General features: G+C 39.1%; 1 protein-coding gene across 1 annotated transcript; it reads right to left on the bottom strand.

Annotated features, from left to right (window-relative positions):
- Nucleotides 1–224: 224 nt before the first annotated feature.
- LOC309560808 (brain-specific homeobox/POU domain protein 3) lies at nt 225–2724 on the bottom strand. The gene is made up of 2 exons (XM_082264485.1): nt 2509–2724; nt 225–2104 (listed from the first exon to the last, which is right to left on the bottom strand). Exons 1-2 carry the CDS (start codon nt 2626–2628, stop codon nt 1196–1198), a joined length of 1029 nt encoding a protein of 342 aa, XP_082120611.1. The 5' UTR covers nt 2629–2724; the 3' UTR covers nt 225–1195.
- Between the last annotated feature and the right edge of the window lie 17798 nt (nt 2725–20522).

The raw sequence follows: 20522 nt of genomic DNA, 5'->3' as shown, positions 1-20522 counted from the left end.
TCCATGTTTATAGCTAGAAAACAAAGTACAAAATGAACTCATTTCCATAAGTAAGAAAAATTGCATTAAAATAACAATACAAGAAAGAATGAGGTAAATCGTGCATGGTTTATTTGAAGTTCTGTAGCATACACAGACACAAAAATTCATTTGGTACACACATAGAAAATTAAATACTCCATAAAAAAAAGATGAAACAAGTGGAATTTTTTTTTTTTTTTTTTAATATGCCAAGCAATGTGTGCCTTGCCAAAAAAAGTGCAACATTAGACATTTTCAAAATAATTAACTTTACCAATCCAATGAGAAATTGATTACATATAAGTTAAACTTTTTTTAAAACTTTAAAAATAAAACTCTTGCCTGTGTAATCAGTCTTTTGCATTAAATTAAAATAACGCACAAAACTTGGTGAGATTGTGCTAAAATGCTAGAGAAGATATGTACTTTCACATACACTGTCATATCCATTTCAAGGGGAAAAACCTAGGGGGAAATGTGAACAAACTCATTTGATTGTCAAAGCATCTTTGTAGTGAGATAGCAGGGTCATGACTATTTGAACTCAGTTGCTTCCTACAGAGTTTATGGATCTGAACATGTGCTTTCTAGCAAGATGATGAGGTAGAAAAAGAAGAGTTATTGCAAATGCAATGGGAATTCATTTTGGAGAGGAAGGTAAAGCAAACCATGCAATGGATTAGACTGCCTTTTTGTCAATGAGTGTTGTTAATTAAATTAAATTATATTATATTCAAGGTGTGTGTGTATGTGCTATACAGAAAATTAAATTAGTAATAACTTAAAACTTTAAACATTGGTGCAATTTCATCACAGATTAATATTTACAATAATAAATATAAAAGGGTAGTTCAAACTGAGAGAAGCAGATTGATAATTCAAGTTTTGTTAGCTTTGTTTGTCATTCCTTTTAGATTTTTGTGTTTTAATATTTTTTTTTTTTTTTAGTTTGACAAAGTCGCATGAAATTTTTTCAAAGGAGTCAAACCAAAGACTATCCCAAGCTTTCCACTCACCATTACAACTTTACATGTGGTTATTTTTACTGTATGTCCAAATTCTTTTCAACTCATTTGTTTGCCCAGGTATGAAGACAATTGCAGATTGGAGTGTATCTACATTTCCATAGACTGGAACCAGTTAATAAGTCAGTTTAAAATAGTGCTTTGATTTTTCAGTATGTTGCAGAAAATTTCATTCTTTTCTGTTTCTGCCTTTGATTACAAAACCAGACGCGAACTACATTCTTTTTTAAGTCTAGTTTTTCAGCTATTGCTGCTATCTTCTCTGAAGAAGGTCTTGGCTGGACAGCAAAATAAGCTTCTAATGATCGTTTTTCTGGGGCAGCAATGGAAGTACGTTTGCGTTTTTTGTCTCCCCCAGTAAAGATTTCAGGTTTGGTCATTTTTTCCCTCTGTGCTCTTTCGGCCTCCTCTAGCCAAGCTTCCAAAATGGGCTTTAAGGCCACCATATTGTTATGTGATAATGTGAGGGACTCAAACCTGCAAATGGTGCTTTGGCTGAGACAACCAACACCTGGGATCTTCAGGTTTGCCAAGGCAGATCCAACATCAGCCTGTGTCACACCAAGTTTTATTCTCCTTTGTTTGAATCTTTCAGCAAAGGATTCAAGTTCTCTTGGGTCTGTTTCACTCTCAGAGCAGGACATTGCTGTGTGAGTTACCAGTGTATGGTTATGAGAAAGGTTCATAGACTGATTGTGGTGGGCCATGTGGTTCATGGCAGACATATGGGAGTGTGGATGGGAGGGTGTCGTTCCAACATCTGGTCCCGGGACGCCTCCTAAAGCAAGGGCAGGATTTAGGTGATCTAGAAGGTCCCCGTCTAAACCCTGTGAGGGCTGGTGATGAGGATGATGATGTGAATGGTGGGTTGTTAAGACGGAAGGGTGATGCAAATGCACTGAGGAAGAGGTTGGAGTGCAAGAGACACTGCTCATGGTGTGGTACGTAGCATCTGGTTTGAACGGATGGGTTTTCTGCGAAACAATATCCACGGCTGCCAAAGCTTCAGCTCCTCTAAGTAAAGTTTCATCAAAACCAGCAAAGATATTGCCTTGAAGCTGAAAGCAAAACAGAAGAGGTGTAAATATCTTTATACATTCTTTCTGCTTGGTGTTTAACAAGCCTAATGTATACATATGTCATGCTAGCTGCTGCAGATTCTATGCATCATTTATCCATCATCCATTACATTTGTGCAGCCAAATAGGCATTTAAAAAGCACACACTGGGTAGAGGTATGCCATAGGAAATTAAAAAGAAATAATATCAACTTCTATTTATCACTAATTTCATTTCATTTTTTAATTCAAGCTGCTACAAACTGAAGCTGCAAAGGATCAAACAAGAATACAAAATAGTCTGTTACAATTATAACTTTTTGCTTGACAAAATTCTACATTTATCTGCCTTTTTTGTAGTCTAAGTTTATAAGCCCAAATCATCCAAATAAATTGACACTTACCTGTGGTGCTTGAAGACAAGCTCTGCGGATGGCCTCTGAGCTACTATGGAGCTGAGCATATTTAGGCTCATGTAGCATCGGATGCATGCTGAACGGCTGCTTGCTGTTCATGGACATCATTTTGAAAAAGGTCCTGGGGAAAGCCTTGTAGCTAGTGCATGAGCAGATTGGAATTTGGTTTAGCTTCGCTCTTTTTGGTGTGTTGTTATTGTCTGAGTTCTTATCACAGTATCAGTGGCAGTGACCCCTCCTCCTGATTTTTTTGATTGGAGCAGCTTGAGAGCAAAGAACTCCTCCCTAATGAAAGATGAGCTGGAGGCAGTGAGATCACTCCAAGCATCATCAACCACTCCTTTAGCCTTCCCTTGAGTCCTAATGAACAGCAGGCAGTCAGGTGGCTAAGGATGTATCCTGATACCATTGTGTGCATGAACTGTTACATTGCACAGCATGCAGCTCACAGTAAGAGGATCTTCTTAGCCTCTGCTTGTGAGACAATGAAAGAGAAGGCATCCAGGAGAGGAAATTACTAGCTACAAGAATTACAGCTGGCAAAGCGTGACTACAAGACTCTATTCATTGATACAAAGTAGCCTGTTTGCAGATGCAGATCTGACTTTTATTTTATTGCACTGCTCAATCTTGATATATATTTATACATTAGATTTTTTGGGACAATGTAAAAATGAAAAAAAATATTTTAAAATTTAAATGTGCGGATAAATTGTGTAAAGTTTCCCTTCATTTATCCAATAATGTAAAAAGAAAATTCCTTATTTCATGATTGGATAGTTGATTTGAATATTACACAATTTTTTTTGTAAACTTTCTCAACTCATTTAGTAAATCAGCCTCATTGGTCAAATCCAAATAGTGTACACGCACATATACTGTGTATATATATATATATATATATATATATATATATATATATATATATATATATATATATATATAGAAATAGAGACAGCAAATAAGGTGCTTGAGGGTGTTATTACCTTACCACTTATTTTTTATACACATATTTATTTTTATGTCTGTCTATCTATCTATCTATCTATCTATCTATCTATCTATCTATCTATCTATCTATCTATCTATCTATCTATCTATCTATCTATCTATCTATCTATCTATCTATCTATCTATCTATCTATCTATCTATCTATATATATATATATATATATATATAAATAGCTATATATGTATATATATATAATGTGTATATATATATATAAAAAAAAAATATATATATATATACATAAGGGCTGGGACAAGGTTATTCGGTGCCCAGGGCAGAGACGCCAAATTGCGCCCCCTAATTCCTTACATTAGGGTCAGGGCACCCCCATCCGTGCAATAAACCTTTGCACCCAGAGCAGCCGCCCCTCTTGCCCACTTCTTGTCCAGGCCCTGCCAACACCTCCCTGCCTGCCTTAAGATCCACCTATGGAATGAAAAAAAAAAAATAAAAAAAAACTTTTGCAACTCTTAGTAAATCAGCCTCATTGGTCAAATCCAAATAGTATACACACACATATACTGTATATACAGATAGAGAGAGCAAAAATGTGCTTGAGGGTGTTATTACCTTACCTCTTATTTTTTATACACATATTTATTTTTATGTATATATATATATATATATCTATCTATCTATCTATATATATATATATATTTATATCTATCTATCTATCTATCTATCTATCTATCTATCTATCTATCTATCTATCTATCTATCTATCTATCTATCTATCTATCTATCTATCTATCTATCTATCTATCTATCTATCTATCTATCTATCTATCTATCTATCTATATTATTAGGGTCAGGGCGCCCCACCCGTGCAATAAACCATTGCACCCAGAGCAGTCTCCCCTCTTGCCCACCCCTTGTCCAAGTCCTGCCAACACCTCCCTGCCTGCCTGAAGATCCACCTAAAAGGCTGTGACAATTAGGTTAGCGGTGCTGGGACAAGGTCATCCAGCACCCAGGGCAAAGAAGCCAAATTGCCCCCCCCCCCTCTTCCCTGAGAGTTAGGGCCAGGGCGCCCACATCCTTGCAATAAACCATTGCGCACGGGGCAGCCGTCCCTCCTGCCCACCCCTTGTATCGGGCCTGATAATTTTTATATACCCTTACATGCAATTATCAAACTTTTGCATAGAAACAGGAATTTTTGGTTTGCAGATTTTGCATGATCCTAGCTGAATCCATTTCCACTTGGCTCTTCCATCTCTCTTTATTATATATTTGAAAACGTATATGCAGTATATTTTATCATTGAAATTGGTAGGTTGCACGACTTGAGTTTTGGCTAATTCTTGCAGAATTGCCCACAATTAAAGCTGTAGGTGCCCTTGTCGGCATCACCCAGCTCCAAAAAAATCAGTTGTTTAATTGACTTTTATTGAAGGGGTCCGCTGAACAGTGACAATCCAACAGCGACAGCAACCAATCAGATACAGTCACTGCTCAGGTATTCTGACAGCCAGAGGTGGTGGCTGTCAGAATGCTATAGTCAGCAGAGGAGATTTGTCCATCCACACTAGCGTGGATGGAGGAATTTGTTAGATTTCTTTTGTTAACTCCGCAGGCTGGACGAAAAAAATCTATCAGTGTATGGACAGTTTTACATGAAAATAAGATACTCTGGTCAAGCTCTGTATCTATCTAATGTCAGATATACATGACATCTTTTCTAACCTGACCACAGTATTAGTACATGTTGGCAGCACTTGTTTCCTGAGTGCACTTTACTACCAAACAGTTTTACAAAGGTCAAACTTGCATTGCTTAGATGTCAGGTGAGTAAAAGGAAGACATATAGGTAACTGAGGACATCAAAGGTACCTCTTGCAACTGTTTTCAAAAAGAAAAAAAAAACAGCAACAAAATAAAAACCATTATATTACATTATTCTATTCCACTTGAAATAAGCTATCTAATGTATGTGATCCGAGTGTCTGTTTTGAAGTGTGAATCCTTGAATCCTGACTGACTGTCACCAGAACAAGAGTTGAGGGTAACCTTCCAATTCTGACATCTTTTCTGGTGACAACTATCCAGGAGAGGAATTATTATTATTATTTTTATACAGGATTTAAATAGCGCCAACAGTTTACGCAGCGCTTTACAATTTAAAAGGGAAACAATACAATAAAATACAGGGGGATTAAGAGAGACCTGCTCAGGGGAGCTTCCTCTTACTTCCAGTTGCATCTCTAAAAAGTAGAGGACAATCCTTTTATTTTTATATTTTTTTTACTGTATATTATCTTTAGAAAACTGGGGTCTTTTATTAGGCCAGGCTCACATATGTCTGGCCGCGGTTCCCAGCATGGGGTCAGGTGCGTCCCTGTTCACCGGTTCAGGTGGGAATCAGGTCCAAATTTTTGCCTGAATTCGCACTTGAATCGGACCCAAAGTCGCACAGGACCCTTTTTGAATGCGGACTGTGGCTCCGCCAGACCTGTGTGAACCGTCTCCCGTGAGAGTCGGTCACACTCCCCTGCCATGTGATTTGGATGCGGGTTTCCTCGCATCCAGTTCGCATATATGTGAACCCAGCCTCAATCATGGATGGGGCTGGATGCAGCTTCAACATATTCACTAAGAAAAAGTGAACATTCACTTTGCAAAGAACAAGTGCTCTGTATCTTTACTAAATGATCCCTATTGTTTGCAGAAACCTGCCTGTCATGTCTGGACAGCCTGTGTAAAAAAGTGCCTTGAGGGTCTGGGAGGACAGCTTGAAGCTGAAAGGCCTGGGTGCTCTTTGATTGCTTATATACACAAGACAAATCATAGCCCAATCTACAAAAATGGTTTGTAGACTAATTCTGTGGGATTGATTTACAGTAGGGGTAGATAATATTCACTCTGAAAAACAACTGTTCAGTTAGCTAAGTGAATAAGATGACACTAAAGTAAGGTGAAGTTCACTTTGATATTTAACCACTTAAGCCCTGGAAGATTTAACCTCCTTTCTGACCAGGGGGTATTTTGCGATTCGGCACTGCGTGATTTTAATGGACAATTGCGCGGTCGTGCGACGCTGTACCTAAACCAATTTGATGTCCTTTTTTTCCCACAAATAGAGCTTTCTTTTGGTGGTATTTAATCACCTGTGCGATTTTTTGATCATGCGCTATAATCAAAAAAAGAGGGACAATTTTGCAAAAATAACAATATTTTTCAATCTTTTTTATATGAAATTCCCCCCCCAAAAAAATGTAAAAATCTAAATTTTTTTAAATTTTTGGCCAATTTGTTTTCTGCTATCTATGTTTGGTAAAAAAAATCACAATAAGCGTATTTTGATTGGTTTGCGCAAAAGTTATTGCGTTTACTAACTAAGGGAAAGATTTATGTCATTTTTGTTGTTTTTTTTTTAAAGAGTAATGGTGGCAATCTGCGATTTTTATTGCGGGACTGCGACATTGCGGTGGACAGATTGGACCCTTGACTGACATTTTTGACACTTTTGGGGGTACCAGTGACATTACAACAGTAATCAGTGCTATACATATGCACTGTTACTGTAAAAATGACACTGGCAGGGAAGGGGTTAACTTTATTGGAGAGGGAGGGGTTAAGTGTGTCCCTAGGGGCGTGCTTCTAACTGTGCAGGGATGTAGCTGTGTGTGTAACAGCACAGATCAACGGTCCTACATAGCAGGACCGTTAGATCAGTGCTTTTACACAGGGGAGAATGACAGGCGGCTTTGTTTACATTAGCCGCCTGCCTTTCTCCCTTCACAGCGGATGATCGCGAGTGACCGGCGGACATCGGGTCCACCGGTCACACGCATGGAGGTGTCCGTGAACGAGCCGGGCGGGAGCGTGCCTCTGGCGGCGCGCGCTCGCCCGCTTTTGGCTCCCAGGCTAGTGACGTACCGGTACGTCACTTTGCCTGGCCGGGGCTGACCGCCGCAGTATATGTACTTGCGGCGGTCGGCAACCGGTTAAGCTGGCCATACACTGAATAAAAAACATTGAAAATATACTTCATTCTGAAAGCTGCCACTGGTGGCTGTAAAAATACCAACACAGCGCCTAGAACTTTTCTAATTCAATTTCCCAGTTAAAGGATGTTTGGCAGGAGGGGGCCAACGGGGCCATCCACATAGTAAATTTCAGCTCGTTCATCAGGAACCGGATGAAGTTTGCAGAGTGCATGGCCAGCTTTAATCACGTGCAAGGGAAGCTGAATGGGAAGTTTTGATTTCACATGATTGGTTGATTGAAGTGGATCATATAAATCCCCCTTATTCACAAAGCTAAGTGAACATCCACCTTGCAAAAGTGAGAACTTACTACTCCATTAGTAAATAAATTCAAAGATTTTGTGGAATAGCAAGTACCTTTGCATCAAGGTTAACTTAGCAAATGCAAAATTAAAGCGTAGCTCCACCCAAAAGGGGAGATTCCACTTTAAGGACTCGTCCTCTGCTCCTCTTGAAGAATTGGCACTTTTGAGGAACTGGGGGGATTACCTGATTTTGACGGGTACCTCCGCCTAGGCGACCGGAGCGGAAGTTCTCCTCCCTCCCTCTATCCCTCCCTCCCGCTTTGCAGTCCTCCGGAACATGTGACAGGTCCCAGAAGACTTCACCCACCATTCACGATGCGCAGCGCTGCTCATGCATGCACAGTGGGCACCCGGCTGTGAAGCCACAAGCTGCCACAACCGGTTGCCCGTAGTGAAGATGCTGGTGGCTAGGAAATAAGACAGCAGGTGAAACCAACTAAGGTGAGCACTGCTGGATCATGGAACAGGTGAGTGGCTGTTTTTTAGAGAGTCAGCAGCTACAGTTTTTGTAGCTGCTGACTTTTATTTTTTTCACTAGGGACTGCAACCCCTCTTTAAGGAGACCAAGTCTTTTTGCCAATAGAAATACTGCAGAGTATTTTGGTGCTTTTAGAGACACCAAGTAACCCCTGCTGTAAGCTTAGGGTCTTGTGATCTTCCTCATTCACAAGGAGGCTCCTAAGGTACATCCAGGTTATGGCCTACGGCACAGATGGTAATGATGTGGTCACCATACCTTTGATTACATCATTTGGGACTAGCTTTAGAAAAGATATTACCTGCAGGACATTAATCCTGACTGCAATAGATGAAATGTTGCTGAAAAACTGCAAATACAGAGGAAAATATTGCTGCATTAAACTAAAATGTTAGACAGCAATACGTGATCTTCTTCCCCTGTATAGCATGCAAACATTCTTATGCAGGGACTACCAAAGACACGCAAGATGTTGCAAGAGACAGCCTGGAATGTTTTGTGCAATGTTATATTTTTCTCTGCTGGCAATGTTCTGTGTATGGCCAGGTTTAGATTGAATAGCGACAACCTATATCAGTGTTATCCTGCCTATGAGAAATAGTGGAGGATCTGATATTTCTGATATCGCTTCCGGAAATGATTAGTGTCTTCTGTATATGAAGTGAATAGATTCAATGACAATGCAAAGGAATGCACCCCCTTTATTTAAAATAGAAATAAAATTATAGTGGGTTTGTTTAAGAAATAAGCAAAAATACTGTAAGACTTTATTCTTCTGAATCACTTTGCATTATTTTCCTCCACCCCCAAATTCCTGTAACAATCTATTTTTTTGTTAGCAAAGCGCTATTTTTTGCGGGCTTTCTCGCCTTCTTCCCCCTGATTGAAGCCTCCTGGGATATTGGTGTCATGCATCTTAGGAGGCTTCAAGTCTTTGCTGCAATGTGCAAGCATGGGGCAATTGCTGACACACTGTGCATGCGCACGTCATCAAGGGACCAGCTCAAAAATCTCTGGAAGACACAGCCAGCTCCTTGATGTCAGTGGCTCATTGGCTAGTGCCTTGCAGCACTAAGATCATTGTTTCAATTGCCAACCAGTACACTACCTGCATGAAGTTTGCATGTTCTCCCTGTGCTTATGTGGGTTTCCTCTGGGTACTCTGGTTTCCTCCCACACTCCAAAAACATGCTGATAGTTTAATGGTCCCTAGTATGTATGTATGCATGTGAGGTAGAGACTTTAGAGTGTAAGATTCTCCAGGACAGAGACTGATGTGAATGTACAATATATAGGTTGAGGGCTGTTTTGGAGTCAAAGGGGGACCTACTCAATATATGGTGGGTGGTCATAAAGTTATGGCTGATCAGTGTATGTGAAGTGCTGTATAAACTGCGAGCACTATATAAATACCTGTAATAAATAAAGAGTTGGCAGTGTGGGACCCAGCATGTGCAGTGGCTTATGCTGCATTTGAGAGACAATAGACAAAGTAAGAGGGGAGTAAAGGGGGAGTGAAGTTCATATTTAAAATATTAAACCCCAATCCAAAACTGTAATATATTGCAGTTTACAAACCATTAAATGTGGAGGCTGCATTCATTTTCATTTTTTAAGATTTTTTCCCCATCTGTTTTCCGCTGGCAATCTGGCCAGTAATATACTCCCTGTATTAGAGTGCCTCCACTTTGAATGAAGGAGCAACAGGGACATCTTTGGACAACAGCATTGTTAATCTGAGGGGGTACTAAGAGATTTAAGGGCACTAACAAATTGAAGCCAAACTCCAGCTATAAACTCTTGAAGTAGAAGACTGCATTCCGACATGAAAAATATAGTTTATTGGTTAATCCAAAAATCCATAGCAGACAAAGATATCAGAGACAGGGGATAAGAAATAGTTGACGCATTTCACAAAATCAAATTTGCTTATTCATAGTTATGATAAAGCAAATTTAAATTTGTGAAACGCGTCAACTATTTATTGTCTCCTGTCTCTGATATTTTTGTCTGCTATGGATTTTTGGATTTACCAATAAACTATATTTTTCAAGTTGGAGTGCAGTCTTCTACTTCAAGAGTTTACAGCTACCGGTATTGTGGGTCTGACGTGCACCCGACCTCTGATTATTGGACCTTACACACCTGAGCGGTCTTCTGTGTGTGGGTCTTTTCCAAACTCCAGCTAACGCTTAATAAGCAGTTACAGTGACAGTATTTTGTTTTTCATTTTGGGATTAAAGTTTTAAATAAATGGGAAAAAAGCTGCTCATTGTAAGCACCCCTGTCAGTAGTAAATGTTTTTCTCAACCCTGTAACTGCTACATCTGCAGGACTGCTTGTTCTGGTGAAAAACAGACTGGATCACCAGGTGAAAAAAAAAAAGCCTAAACAAAGAAAACTAATGCAGCCACCACATCTAAGAATTGGTAAGTTGTAATTTTTTGTAATGTTTGCTTTTGAGCTTAAAAGCAATTTAAGCCTTTGTTTTTTTTCTTGTTTTTTTTTTTTGTTTAGCTAAAAGGGTACAACTGTCTTCATTTTCACTTTTCAGGTTGCCTTGCCCTTTGTTCTAAGAGGTTTTTTTTAGTGTATGAAATGAACAGCTAACACCAGTGAGCAATAGGTGGGCTAATTAGCCGGGAAATGAAAATAATAAACTCCTTGATGAGTTGAGGTTTGTTAGAAAGTTCCTATTCATAGTAAGGTATTGGCTTCTATTGTGTTTATCTCCCCGGCATTGAGCATCACTCCGCTGTCCACACTGTGTAATCTGATTCTTGTGGCTGAGATAATTTAGCAACAGCAGGAGAGGGTGTCAAAAGGCGTGCTCCCAGAAAGCCTCATGGAGAACATGCTGTCTGCAAACAAAAGACAGACACTGTGCTGATACTCATGTAGCCATCTATCCTGTACAAGTCTATTGGGTTTCTAATTCAGATTTTTTACTATCTACGAGTATTACAAATAAAGGGAAAAAATATTATAAGCAGAGTACAGGTTTAATCATTACAGTGGATACCCTCTAACTAATCATAGGGGGACTAAAAGGGCTACGGGACGATACATATTACCAATTCAAATTAAAATAATTACTTTATTGTACAAAAATAATAAAATTAAGCGCGGCTAAAGTATAGCGGTTTGCACATATAGTAAATTCCAATATTGCATATCCGTAATGGATTACACAGTTGTTCAAAGGCGTTTCAAAGCCACCTTCTTCTTCAAAGGTGCCCCAAGCAGGTGCATATAAAATATATGAACTGTATATATATATATATATATATATATATATATATATATATATATATATATATATATATATATATATATATATATGTAAATGTATATGAACAGAAAATGCAAAAAAACAGCACTAATATAAGTAAGACATGTGCCATGATACAGAATGTAATGTATAACACAGATAGTAATGGTATAGATCACTGTTGATACTGACCTATAGGTTCCTAAAGGATATACATGTACAGACGCTGAATACAAGTTTTAAAACCAGATTGTTGGCGTTCCAAAGGTCGGACAAACAATGGGGGATAGGGAGTACCCCTCAGTCCACAGATCTCCACCCACCTCACCACTGGGACAGCGGCAGAGAGCCACCGAGATGGTCAGATGTGACTGCTGAAAAGAAAAAAGTAAAACATATATACAGTATATGTACTGTATATATATATATATATATATATATATATATATATATATATATATATATATTTTAATCAGGGAAATTACAGCGCTGCCACTAAACACCTGTTCTGTGCATATAAAACCTCCTGTCGTACCATAACATTTATAAATTCCTCAACTTTTAGGATAAAACATAAACATGCTTGTGCATAAAAAATAATAAATATATAAAAATTAAAGTATGTAAAAAAAAAGATATAAAAATAAATGGTGTTATTTGCAATTCATAAAGTCCTGTGCATAAAAAAAAAATGTTTAAATAAAGGGTTCTGTGCTAAAGTGGCAGTGCTGTAATTTCCCTGATTAGTAACAACACACATTTTGGATTGTTGATTAGGATTTTCTTTTATTTTGTTAATTTTTCTGCCAGCATTGTGCACATATACCTAAACAGCATTATATATATTTCTGCCTTGCGAAAGTATTCGGCCCCCTTGAACTTTTCAACCTTTTGCCACATTTCAGGCTTCAAACATAAAGATATAAAACTGTAATTTTTTGTGAAGAATCAACAACAAGTGGGACACAATCATGAAGTGGAACGAAATTTATTGGATATTTCAAACTTTGTTAACAAATAAAAAACTGAAAAATTGGGCGTGCAAAATTATTCAGCCCCTTTACTTTCAGTGCAGCAAACTCTCTCCAGAAGTTCAGTGAGGATCTCTGAATGATCCAATGTTGACCTATATGACTAATGATGATAAATAGAATCCACCTGTGTGTAATCAAGTCTCTGTATAAATGCACCTGCACTGTGATAGTCTCAGAGGTCCGTTTAAAGCGCAGAGAGCATCGTGAAGAACAAGGAACACACCAGGCAGGTCCGAGATACTGTTGTGGAGTAGTTTAAAGCTGGATTTGGATACAAAAAGATTTCCCAAGCTTTAAACATCCCAAGGAGCACTGTGCAAGCGATAATATTGAAATGGAAGGAGTATCAGACCACTGCAAATCTACGAAGACCTGGCTGTCCCTCTAAACTTTCAGCTCATACAAGGAGAAGACTGATCAGAGATGCAGCCAAGAGGCCCATGATCACTCTGGATGAACTGCAGAGATCTACAGCTGAGGTGGGAGACTCTGTCCATAGGACAACAATCAGTCGTATACTGCACAAATCTGGCCTTTATGGAAGAGTGGCAAGAAGAAAGCCATTTCTTAAAGATATCCATAAAAAGTGTCGTTTAATAGTTTGCCACAAGCCACCTGGGAGACACACCAAACATGTGGAAGAAGGTGCTCTGGTCAGATGAAACCAAAATCAACTTTTTGGCAACAATGCAAAACGTTATGTTTGGCGTAAAAGCAACACAGCTCATCACCCTGAACACACCATCCGCACTGTCAAACATGGTGGTGGCAGCATCATGGTTTGGGTCTGCTTTTCTTCAGCAGGGACAGGAAAGATGGTTAAAATTGATGGGAAGATGGATGGAGCCAAATACAGGACCATTCTGGAAGAAAACCTGATGGAGCCTGCAAAAGACCTGAGACTGGGACGGAGATTTGTCTTCCAACAAGACAATGATCCAAAACATAAAGCAAAATCTACACTGGAATGGTTCACAAATAAATATATCCAGGTGTTAGAATGGCCAAGTCAAAGTCCAGACCTGAATCCAATCGAGAATCTGTGGAAAGAACTGAAAACTGCTGTTCACAAACGCTCTCCATCCAACCTCACTGAGCTCGAGCTGTTTTGCAAGGAGGAATGGGCAATAATGTCAGTCTCTCGATGTGCAAAACTGAGACATACCCCAAGCGACTTACAGCTGTAATCTCAGCAAAAGGTGGCGCTACAAAGTATTAACTTAAGGGGGCTGAATAATTTTGCACGCCCAATTTTTCAGTTTTTTATTTGTTAACAATGTTTGAAATATCCAATAAATTTCGTTCCACTTCATGATTGTGTCCCACTTGTTGTTGATTCTTCACAAAAAATGACAGTTTTATATTTTTATGTTTGAAGCCTGAAATGTGGCAAAAGGTCAAAAGTTCAAGGGGGCCGAATACTTTTGCAAGGCACTGTATATATATATATATATATATATATATATATATATATATATATATATATATATATATATATATATATATATACACATATACATATATATATATATATATATATATATATATATATATATATATATGTATATGTGTATATATATATATATCTATATATATATACATATATATATATATATATATATATAGATATATATATATATATATATATATATATATATATAAATATATATGTATATATATATATATATATATATATATATAAATATATATATATATATATATATATATATATATATATATATATATAAAGTACAGTAAAACTGCAGGAAAGGGCACTGGGGGGCAAACTAATGTCAATTTATTTTATTTTGTATTGTAATCAGTGTGTCTGTATTTTACTATTTGAATTTGCCGCCGGTTCCACCCCCCTGCGAGTGTCACATCACAGGAGACGGAAGCCGGGCTCACAGCATCGGGCAGAAGATTCGGCCGCCGTATGCTGCAAGGACACATCGCGGGATCCCGGCAACAAGGTAAGTAACCTCTACCAGGATCCAGCGATGCTCCCTGGCAGTACCTCGAGTGTGGCTCAGGGTTACCGCTAATGGCTCTGAAATTTCACCCCGAGCCACACTCGGGAATACCGCTAAGAAGGTTAAACTGACAGTTGGAACCTGTAGTTTGAATCTTAACAGTGAATGTGTCTTGTGGCCTGTACACACAATCCGGAAATCGGACGACAGATTGTCAGTTTTTCTTTGCATGCTAGTCACATATAGAAAGTGAAGAGTTTACTAAAGTAACGATAATTCTGTGCTTGTCCGATCGGATAATATCAGATGAATTGTAGTGGTTGGCTCTCGAACGCTCTTTACTAACAATCAGATTATCGTAGATCCCATAGAAAGCGGCATTTTTCGTCCGATTTTCAGATCGTGTGTATGGGCCATTAGCATGGGTTTACACTGCTGCAGTACAAGACACCGCATGTAATTCGCACAGGAATTACAGCACATTCCTGTGCAAATTACATGCGGTGTCTCTGGGGTGCGATGTCATGGATTTGTATGGCACCGCATCCGCACCAAACTGGTGCAGGACCCTATTTTTGTTCACACCAGATTTAGAACGCACAGGTGTTCACACCCACACGATCCAATTGTGCAAATCATGCTGCTTTTTGCAAAGCGATTGCGGGGTGTCATTCATTTAACATACACTCTGCAATGGGTTCACATGGGCGGGTTTGGGTTACAATTTGGATGCGGTGTAGAATCTGCTGCGACTTCGCTAGGCATTCACATTGCATCTAGTGTGAACCCAGGCTTACACAGACAGTTCTGCTTTATACAGTTTTATAAATGATATACTTTTTATTTAGAGCTAATGTATATTTTTTTAATCTTACACATCCCCGCAGATCCATCCATCCATAAAATTGAGTTGTGCAAGCCCAGTGTTATAAAGATGGAACACCTCTTCATTTAATTACACCTGGGGTTCCTGCATCCCTAATCTTTTCTGGTAGCTGTCAATAAATAATACACTTTTAAAAAATACATTTTGTAGTTCAAAGCCTTTCATAGGGCCATTGTGGGGCTAGAGATCCTTGCCTTGTATGCTTGATTTTCTGGTCTGCACAATAGCTCAATAAGATGACAGGGAACAATGATTCAGTTATTGCTTATTTGATGTTGGGTAAAACAAGGAGCCTGGGTATTAAATCATTTACTAAAGACAATGTTTCTGACAGTATTTGGTGTTGTACTGAGTCCAGAACCTATTCTTAACAAGGGAGTTCTCCACTGCCTTGTACTGTAAATTTTCCTAACTTCATAAAATTGTAATGCTGTGTGGCCACATGCTATTTAATGTTACACTATAATAACATTACAACAAATACTTTTATTAAAGCATAGGTCTCTTTGAAATACTTATTCACCTCCACGTGAGCTGCTGTAATATTACTGAGTTGCTTTTATAGGATCAGGTCATTACCTGTGAGCACTACATATTAAGATGAAAAAGTCTTATCCTTATGTATTGGTAACCATTTCAGCCTCTCAAGACTGCCCCAAGTCTTGTATCTTCCCAAAGAAGCATTTGAACTGCAATACTCAACACCCGTAATTCTCTGCCCCTACAGAATGACTCTACTGCCTCTGTATATACCAGGGGGAAAGGAATACTCACTATATGCAGAAGCAACTTAAAGGGTAACTCCACCTAAGACTTCTTTTACTTTGCTTTGGTTTAAAAACGCGGTAAAATGCATATGTGTTTTTGCCATGTTTCTGGTGCATTTTGCACCTGTGAAAAAAAGGACATGTGACTTAAATAAACGCACCAAAAATGCAACGGTGGGTGCGTTTTTTATGTGTTTTCCATTCGGTTCAATGGGGAAGTGCATTTTTGGTGTTTTTTTTCTTTTTGTTTTTTTAGTGCATAAAAAATGCAGCAAGAAGGACTTTTAAAAATGCAACTGACTGGTGTGAGGGTTGTCATAGGATTTAATGATTATGCATTTGTCTTCTGCTTTTGGTAAGGCAAAAACTGAAGAAAAACTGATTGGTGTGAAAGGGCTCTTAGTAGAAAAAAATAGCAAATAAAAAAAAATAAAATAATATAGCATTTACAATTGCTACACAAGCCATGGTATAATTTGAAGTGGTATTAAACCCAAAAGCAAACATGGTTTATATTGCAGCTTATCAATTCATAGATGTGATGGCTGTATTCATTTTATTTTTTAGGCTCTCTTTAATTTTCACCTGGAGATCTAGCCAGTAAGTCTATTGTTTTTTCAACAGAATGAATGGAAAAAGGGAAAGGGGTTTCAAGAAACCCATTTTCTTCCTTTTTCCTCATGGGAGGGCTGCGGAATAGGCAGTTTCTAGTTCCCCTCCCCTGACTGGGAAGAGAGGCAGGTAGTGCAGGGGAAGAAGAAGCGGATTGGTCAAAATAGCTGCCTGCGGAAGGTCAGGTGACAGAAGTTTCTGGAACCGAGGTAGGCTATAAATATGAGTGTGAGCGCGTGGTCAGTCGCCTCAGGAGAGCAGCCAGAGCGGAGCTTCCAGAAGAAATGAAGACTCTACTGCGACAGCTACTGGAGAGAGCCGAAGCAGAAGGCGGGGAGAAGTGGCTGAGACGCTGCTTAGTGGTGTCCACCGAAGAAAGAAGAGAAGAAGCGGGACAAGAAGAAAGAAGTCCGGCGAAAGATTTGAAGAAGTCAGCAGTGGGAAGCGTCAGCGGTGAGGAGAAAAGAGGCGGGAAGAGAGGCAGACCGGTGGGAGGACAACGCGGCAAAACAGAGTCGGGTGGAAGCGGAACGGAGCACAATGGGTCGGAGTCCATGAGGGCGGAGACTAGCAGCGGTGCAGCAAAGGAAGAGCTGCAGAAGAGGAGAAGGACACCGCGAAGGAGATTTAGCCCGCCGGTTGAAGAGCGCCCAGCAAGTCAGAAGACAAGAGGACATAAGGCACCGAGAACAGAGGAAGCCAGCACAGCAAGGTGGCATTCGGAAGCAGGGGCTGTTGAAGGAAGGTCTGGTTCAGTCCCCAATGACAGCTGCCTGCAGGATGACAGAGAAGTAAGCCCGCTATATTGGCCAGCAGAGGAGCAAATTCCTTTAGAGGATCAAACTGCTGGGCCGGGTGAGTGTAACTTAACTATCTTAGGTAATCTGAACCAGTCCTTGAATCAAATTGCTAATTCCCTACATATGCTACATAATAAGGTTCAGACACGAAATGTGTCATCGGTATGGTTGGACCCGGATGAGGGGAAGGTAGTGACAGAGAGGGTAACGGGCTTTCAGGATGTGGGTGTACCAGAAATTAGTCTTAAGGAAAGCATGCCTTGTTCCCCGTCCCCTTTGGGTTTCCATCTGGGTATGAGTATCAAGGAGAAAATTTGGAATGGAGAATTTATGGACTTACTGTCCTTACTGCCGTCTAGTAAAGAATTTCTGAAATCAGAAAAAAATGAGGAGGACAGGAGAAGACCAGTGGCCAAATCTTTTAATAATTGGCTGCAGGCCTTCTGTATATATGCTGGTGTATTATGCGAGAAACATCCATACAAAGCAGTGGGGCTTTTTCATCATGTGGAAATCATATTAGAGACATATAAGAACTTTGGAGGCTTTGGATGGTTTTCATATGATGAATCCTTTAGACAAAAATTATCCGTCCATAAAGATCTTCAATGGGGATGTAAGGATGTGGGTTTATGGCTTAACCTGCTAATCCCACAAAGACCACAGATTTCTAGACCAGTGACTATGGCCGCTCAGGCCACAAGTTACAGGAAAGGCATATGTTTTGCATTCAATGAGTCCAGTTGTAAGTGGTTGCATAATTGTCGTTTTAGACATGAATGTGCCTTCTGTTCTGGAGCTCATAGTGTGTCAAAATGTTTCAAAAAAATGGCAGCTAGCTCTCAATCTGTAGGAAAAGAGCCATTTCTTAAGGGGCAAGCTGCTGGTGAACCTACAAGAAATGCAAATTTGGCTACGCAAATATCCAGACCAGCGGATGGCCAGCATGCTCTTTAAAGGGTTTGCGGAAGGTTTCAAGCTACCGGTCTTTGAAGGAGAAGGTTGTGTATTAGTGAGAAATCTAAAATCAGTTAATGAGTTGCCACATATTGTTGAGGAAAAAATTGATAAAGAAATTAAGGCAGGTAGAATTGTGGGTCCATTTCTGAAGCCACCATTCGCTAATTTTAGGATTTCTCCTTTGGGTATCATACCAAAAAAAGAACCAAATAAATTTAGACTCATACATCACTTGTCATTCCCATTTGGGAGTTCCCTTAATGACCAAATAGATCCGGGGATTGTTCAGTGGAATATGCTTCATTTGAAAAGGCGATAATATTGTTGAGGGAGTTGGGTACTGGAGCATTGATGAGCAAGGCGGATGTTTTGTCATCATTTAGATTGCTGCCAATACATCCGAGTTGTTTTAACTCACTTGGTTTCATGTTCAACAAGAAATTTTATTTCGACATGTTTCTCCCGATGGGTTGTTCCTTATCGTGCGCTTATTTTGAAGCTTTTGCCACCTTTCTCGAATGGGTATTACAGACGGAGGCGGATTCAAAATTTACACTTCATTATTTAGACGATTTTCTTTTTTTGGGTCCCAGGAATTCTGGCAGATGTTTGAGTTTGTTACAGTCGTTCCAAAACATGTGTTCTAGGTTTAATATTCCTCTAGCGGAAGAAAAAACAGTGTATCCTTCTCAAGAGCTGGAATTTTTGGGAATCCTTATTGACTCCAATAAAATGGAATTCAAATTACCTAAAGAGAAATTGGACAGGATTTTCAATTTAATTATCATTCTGATAAGAAAAAAGAAAGTTCTGTTGAAAGAACTGCAAAAATTATTAGGTAATTTAGCATTTGCTACTAGAGTGCTTCCAGTAGGGAGAATTTATTCCAGAAGAATGTATTTGAAGATGTCAGGCTTAAAGAGTCCATATTCCCATATAAGATTGACTCAGGACATTAGGGAAGATATGCTGCTATGGTCAAACTTTTTGCAGTCTTTTAATGGTAGAGCGATAATTCAGGAAGATTTCATTACTGATTCGGATTTTTGTTTATTCACGGATGCTGCTGGATCAATTGGTTTTTCAGCCATATGGAAGCATGAGTGGTGTGCAGGGAATTGGCCTGTAAAATGGAGGGAAAAAGGTCTGTTAAAAAACATTGTTTTACTGGAACTTTTTCCTGTCATAGTAGCAGTAGAAATATGGGGACTGAAATTCCAAAATAGGCGCATCCTGCTGAGTACGGACAATAAAGGAGTACTATTTGCAATAAATTGTTTAACATCTAGATCTCCACCGGTTATTTCTTTGATTCATCATTTAGTCTCCAGATGCTTGCTTCATAACATTTGGATAAAGGCTCAATATGTTCCGGGTAAACTAAATGTTATTGCTGATGCTCTCTCCCGATTACAGATGGGCAAGTTCTTCGAGCTGGTACCGGGAGAAAACAAAGTGGGTATGGACTGTCCAAAGCATCTATGGGATATAGTTTAGTACAAGAGAACATTCGTAACTCCCTGGCAAATTCAACGTGGAAGAGCTATTGTAGCTCCTGGTCATTATGGTTGTCTTTCTTAAATGAGACCAATAATGGCCGGGTGGCAATTTCAGAAAGGTTGGTATTGGGTTTTCTGGAAAAATTATTGATGAAGAAATTGTCCTGGTCACATATTAGCAAAATATTGTACGGGATCTCTTATTTTCTGAAACTAAAAGGTTTAGAGTCTATGTTATCTTTCTTTTCAGTTCAGCAAGTCCTTAAAGGTTATAAGAAAAAACAGTCTAGAGTGGATTATAGAGGTCCAATCTCGGTCACTAATTTAGTGGATATTTGTAAGGCAACGCAAAAGGTTTGTTTTTCGACCTATGAAATAAGGCTGTTTAAGGCTGCATTTTCGGTTTGTTTTTTTGCAG

The sequence above is a fragment of the Pelophylax lessonae genome (assembly GCF_965119305.1).
Source record: "Pelophylax lessonae genome assembly, chromosome: 7".
Taxonomy (NCBI): Eukaryota; Metazoa; Chordata; class Amphibia; order Anura; family Ranidae; genus Pelophylax; species Pelophylax lessonae.
Note: the sequence above shows the minus strand (reverse complement) of the source record. Positions and strands in the feature narration are given on the sequence as shown.

Excerpts from the sequence above, each read along its gene's own strand:
- LOC309560808 (XM_082264485.1), bottom strand. The coding sequence starts at position 2,628 with ATGATGTCCATGAACAGCAAGCAGCCGTTCAGCATGCATCCGATGCTA. Across the intron at positions 2,105-2,508 it reads CTTGTCTTCAAGCACCACAG|CTTCAAGGCAATATCTTTGC; the intron begins GTAAGTGTCAAT and ends TTTTGCTTTCAG.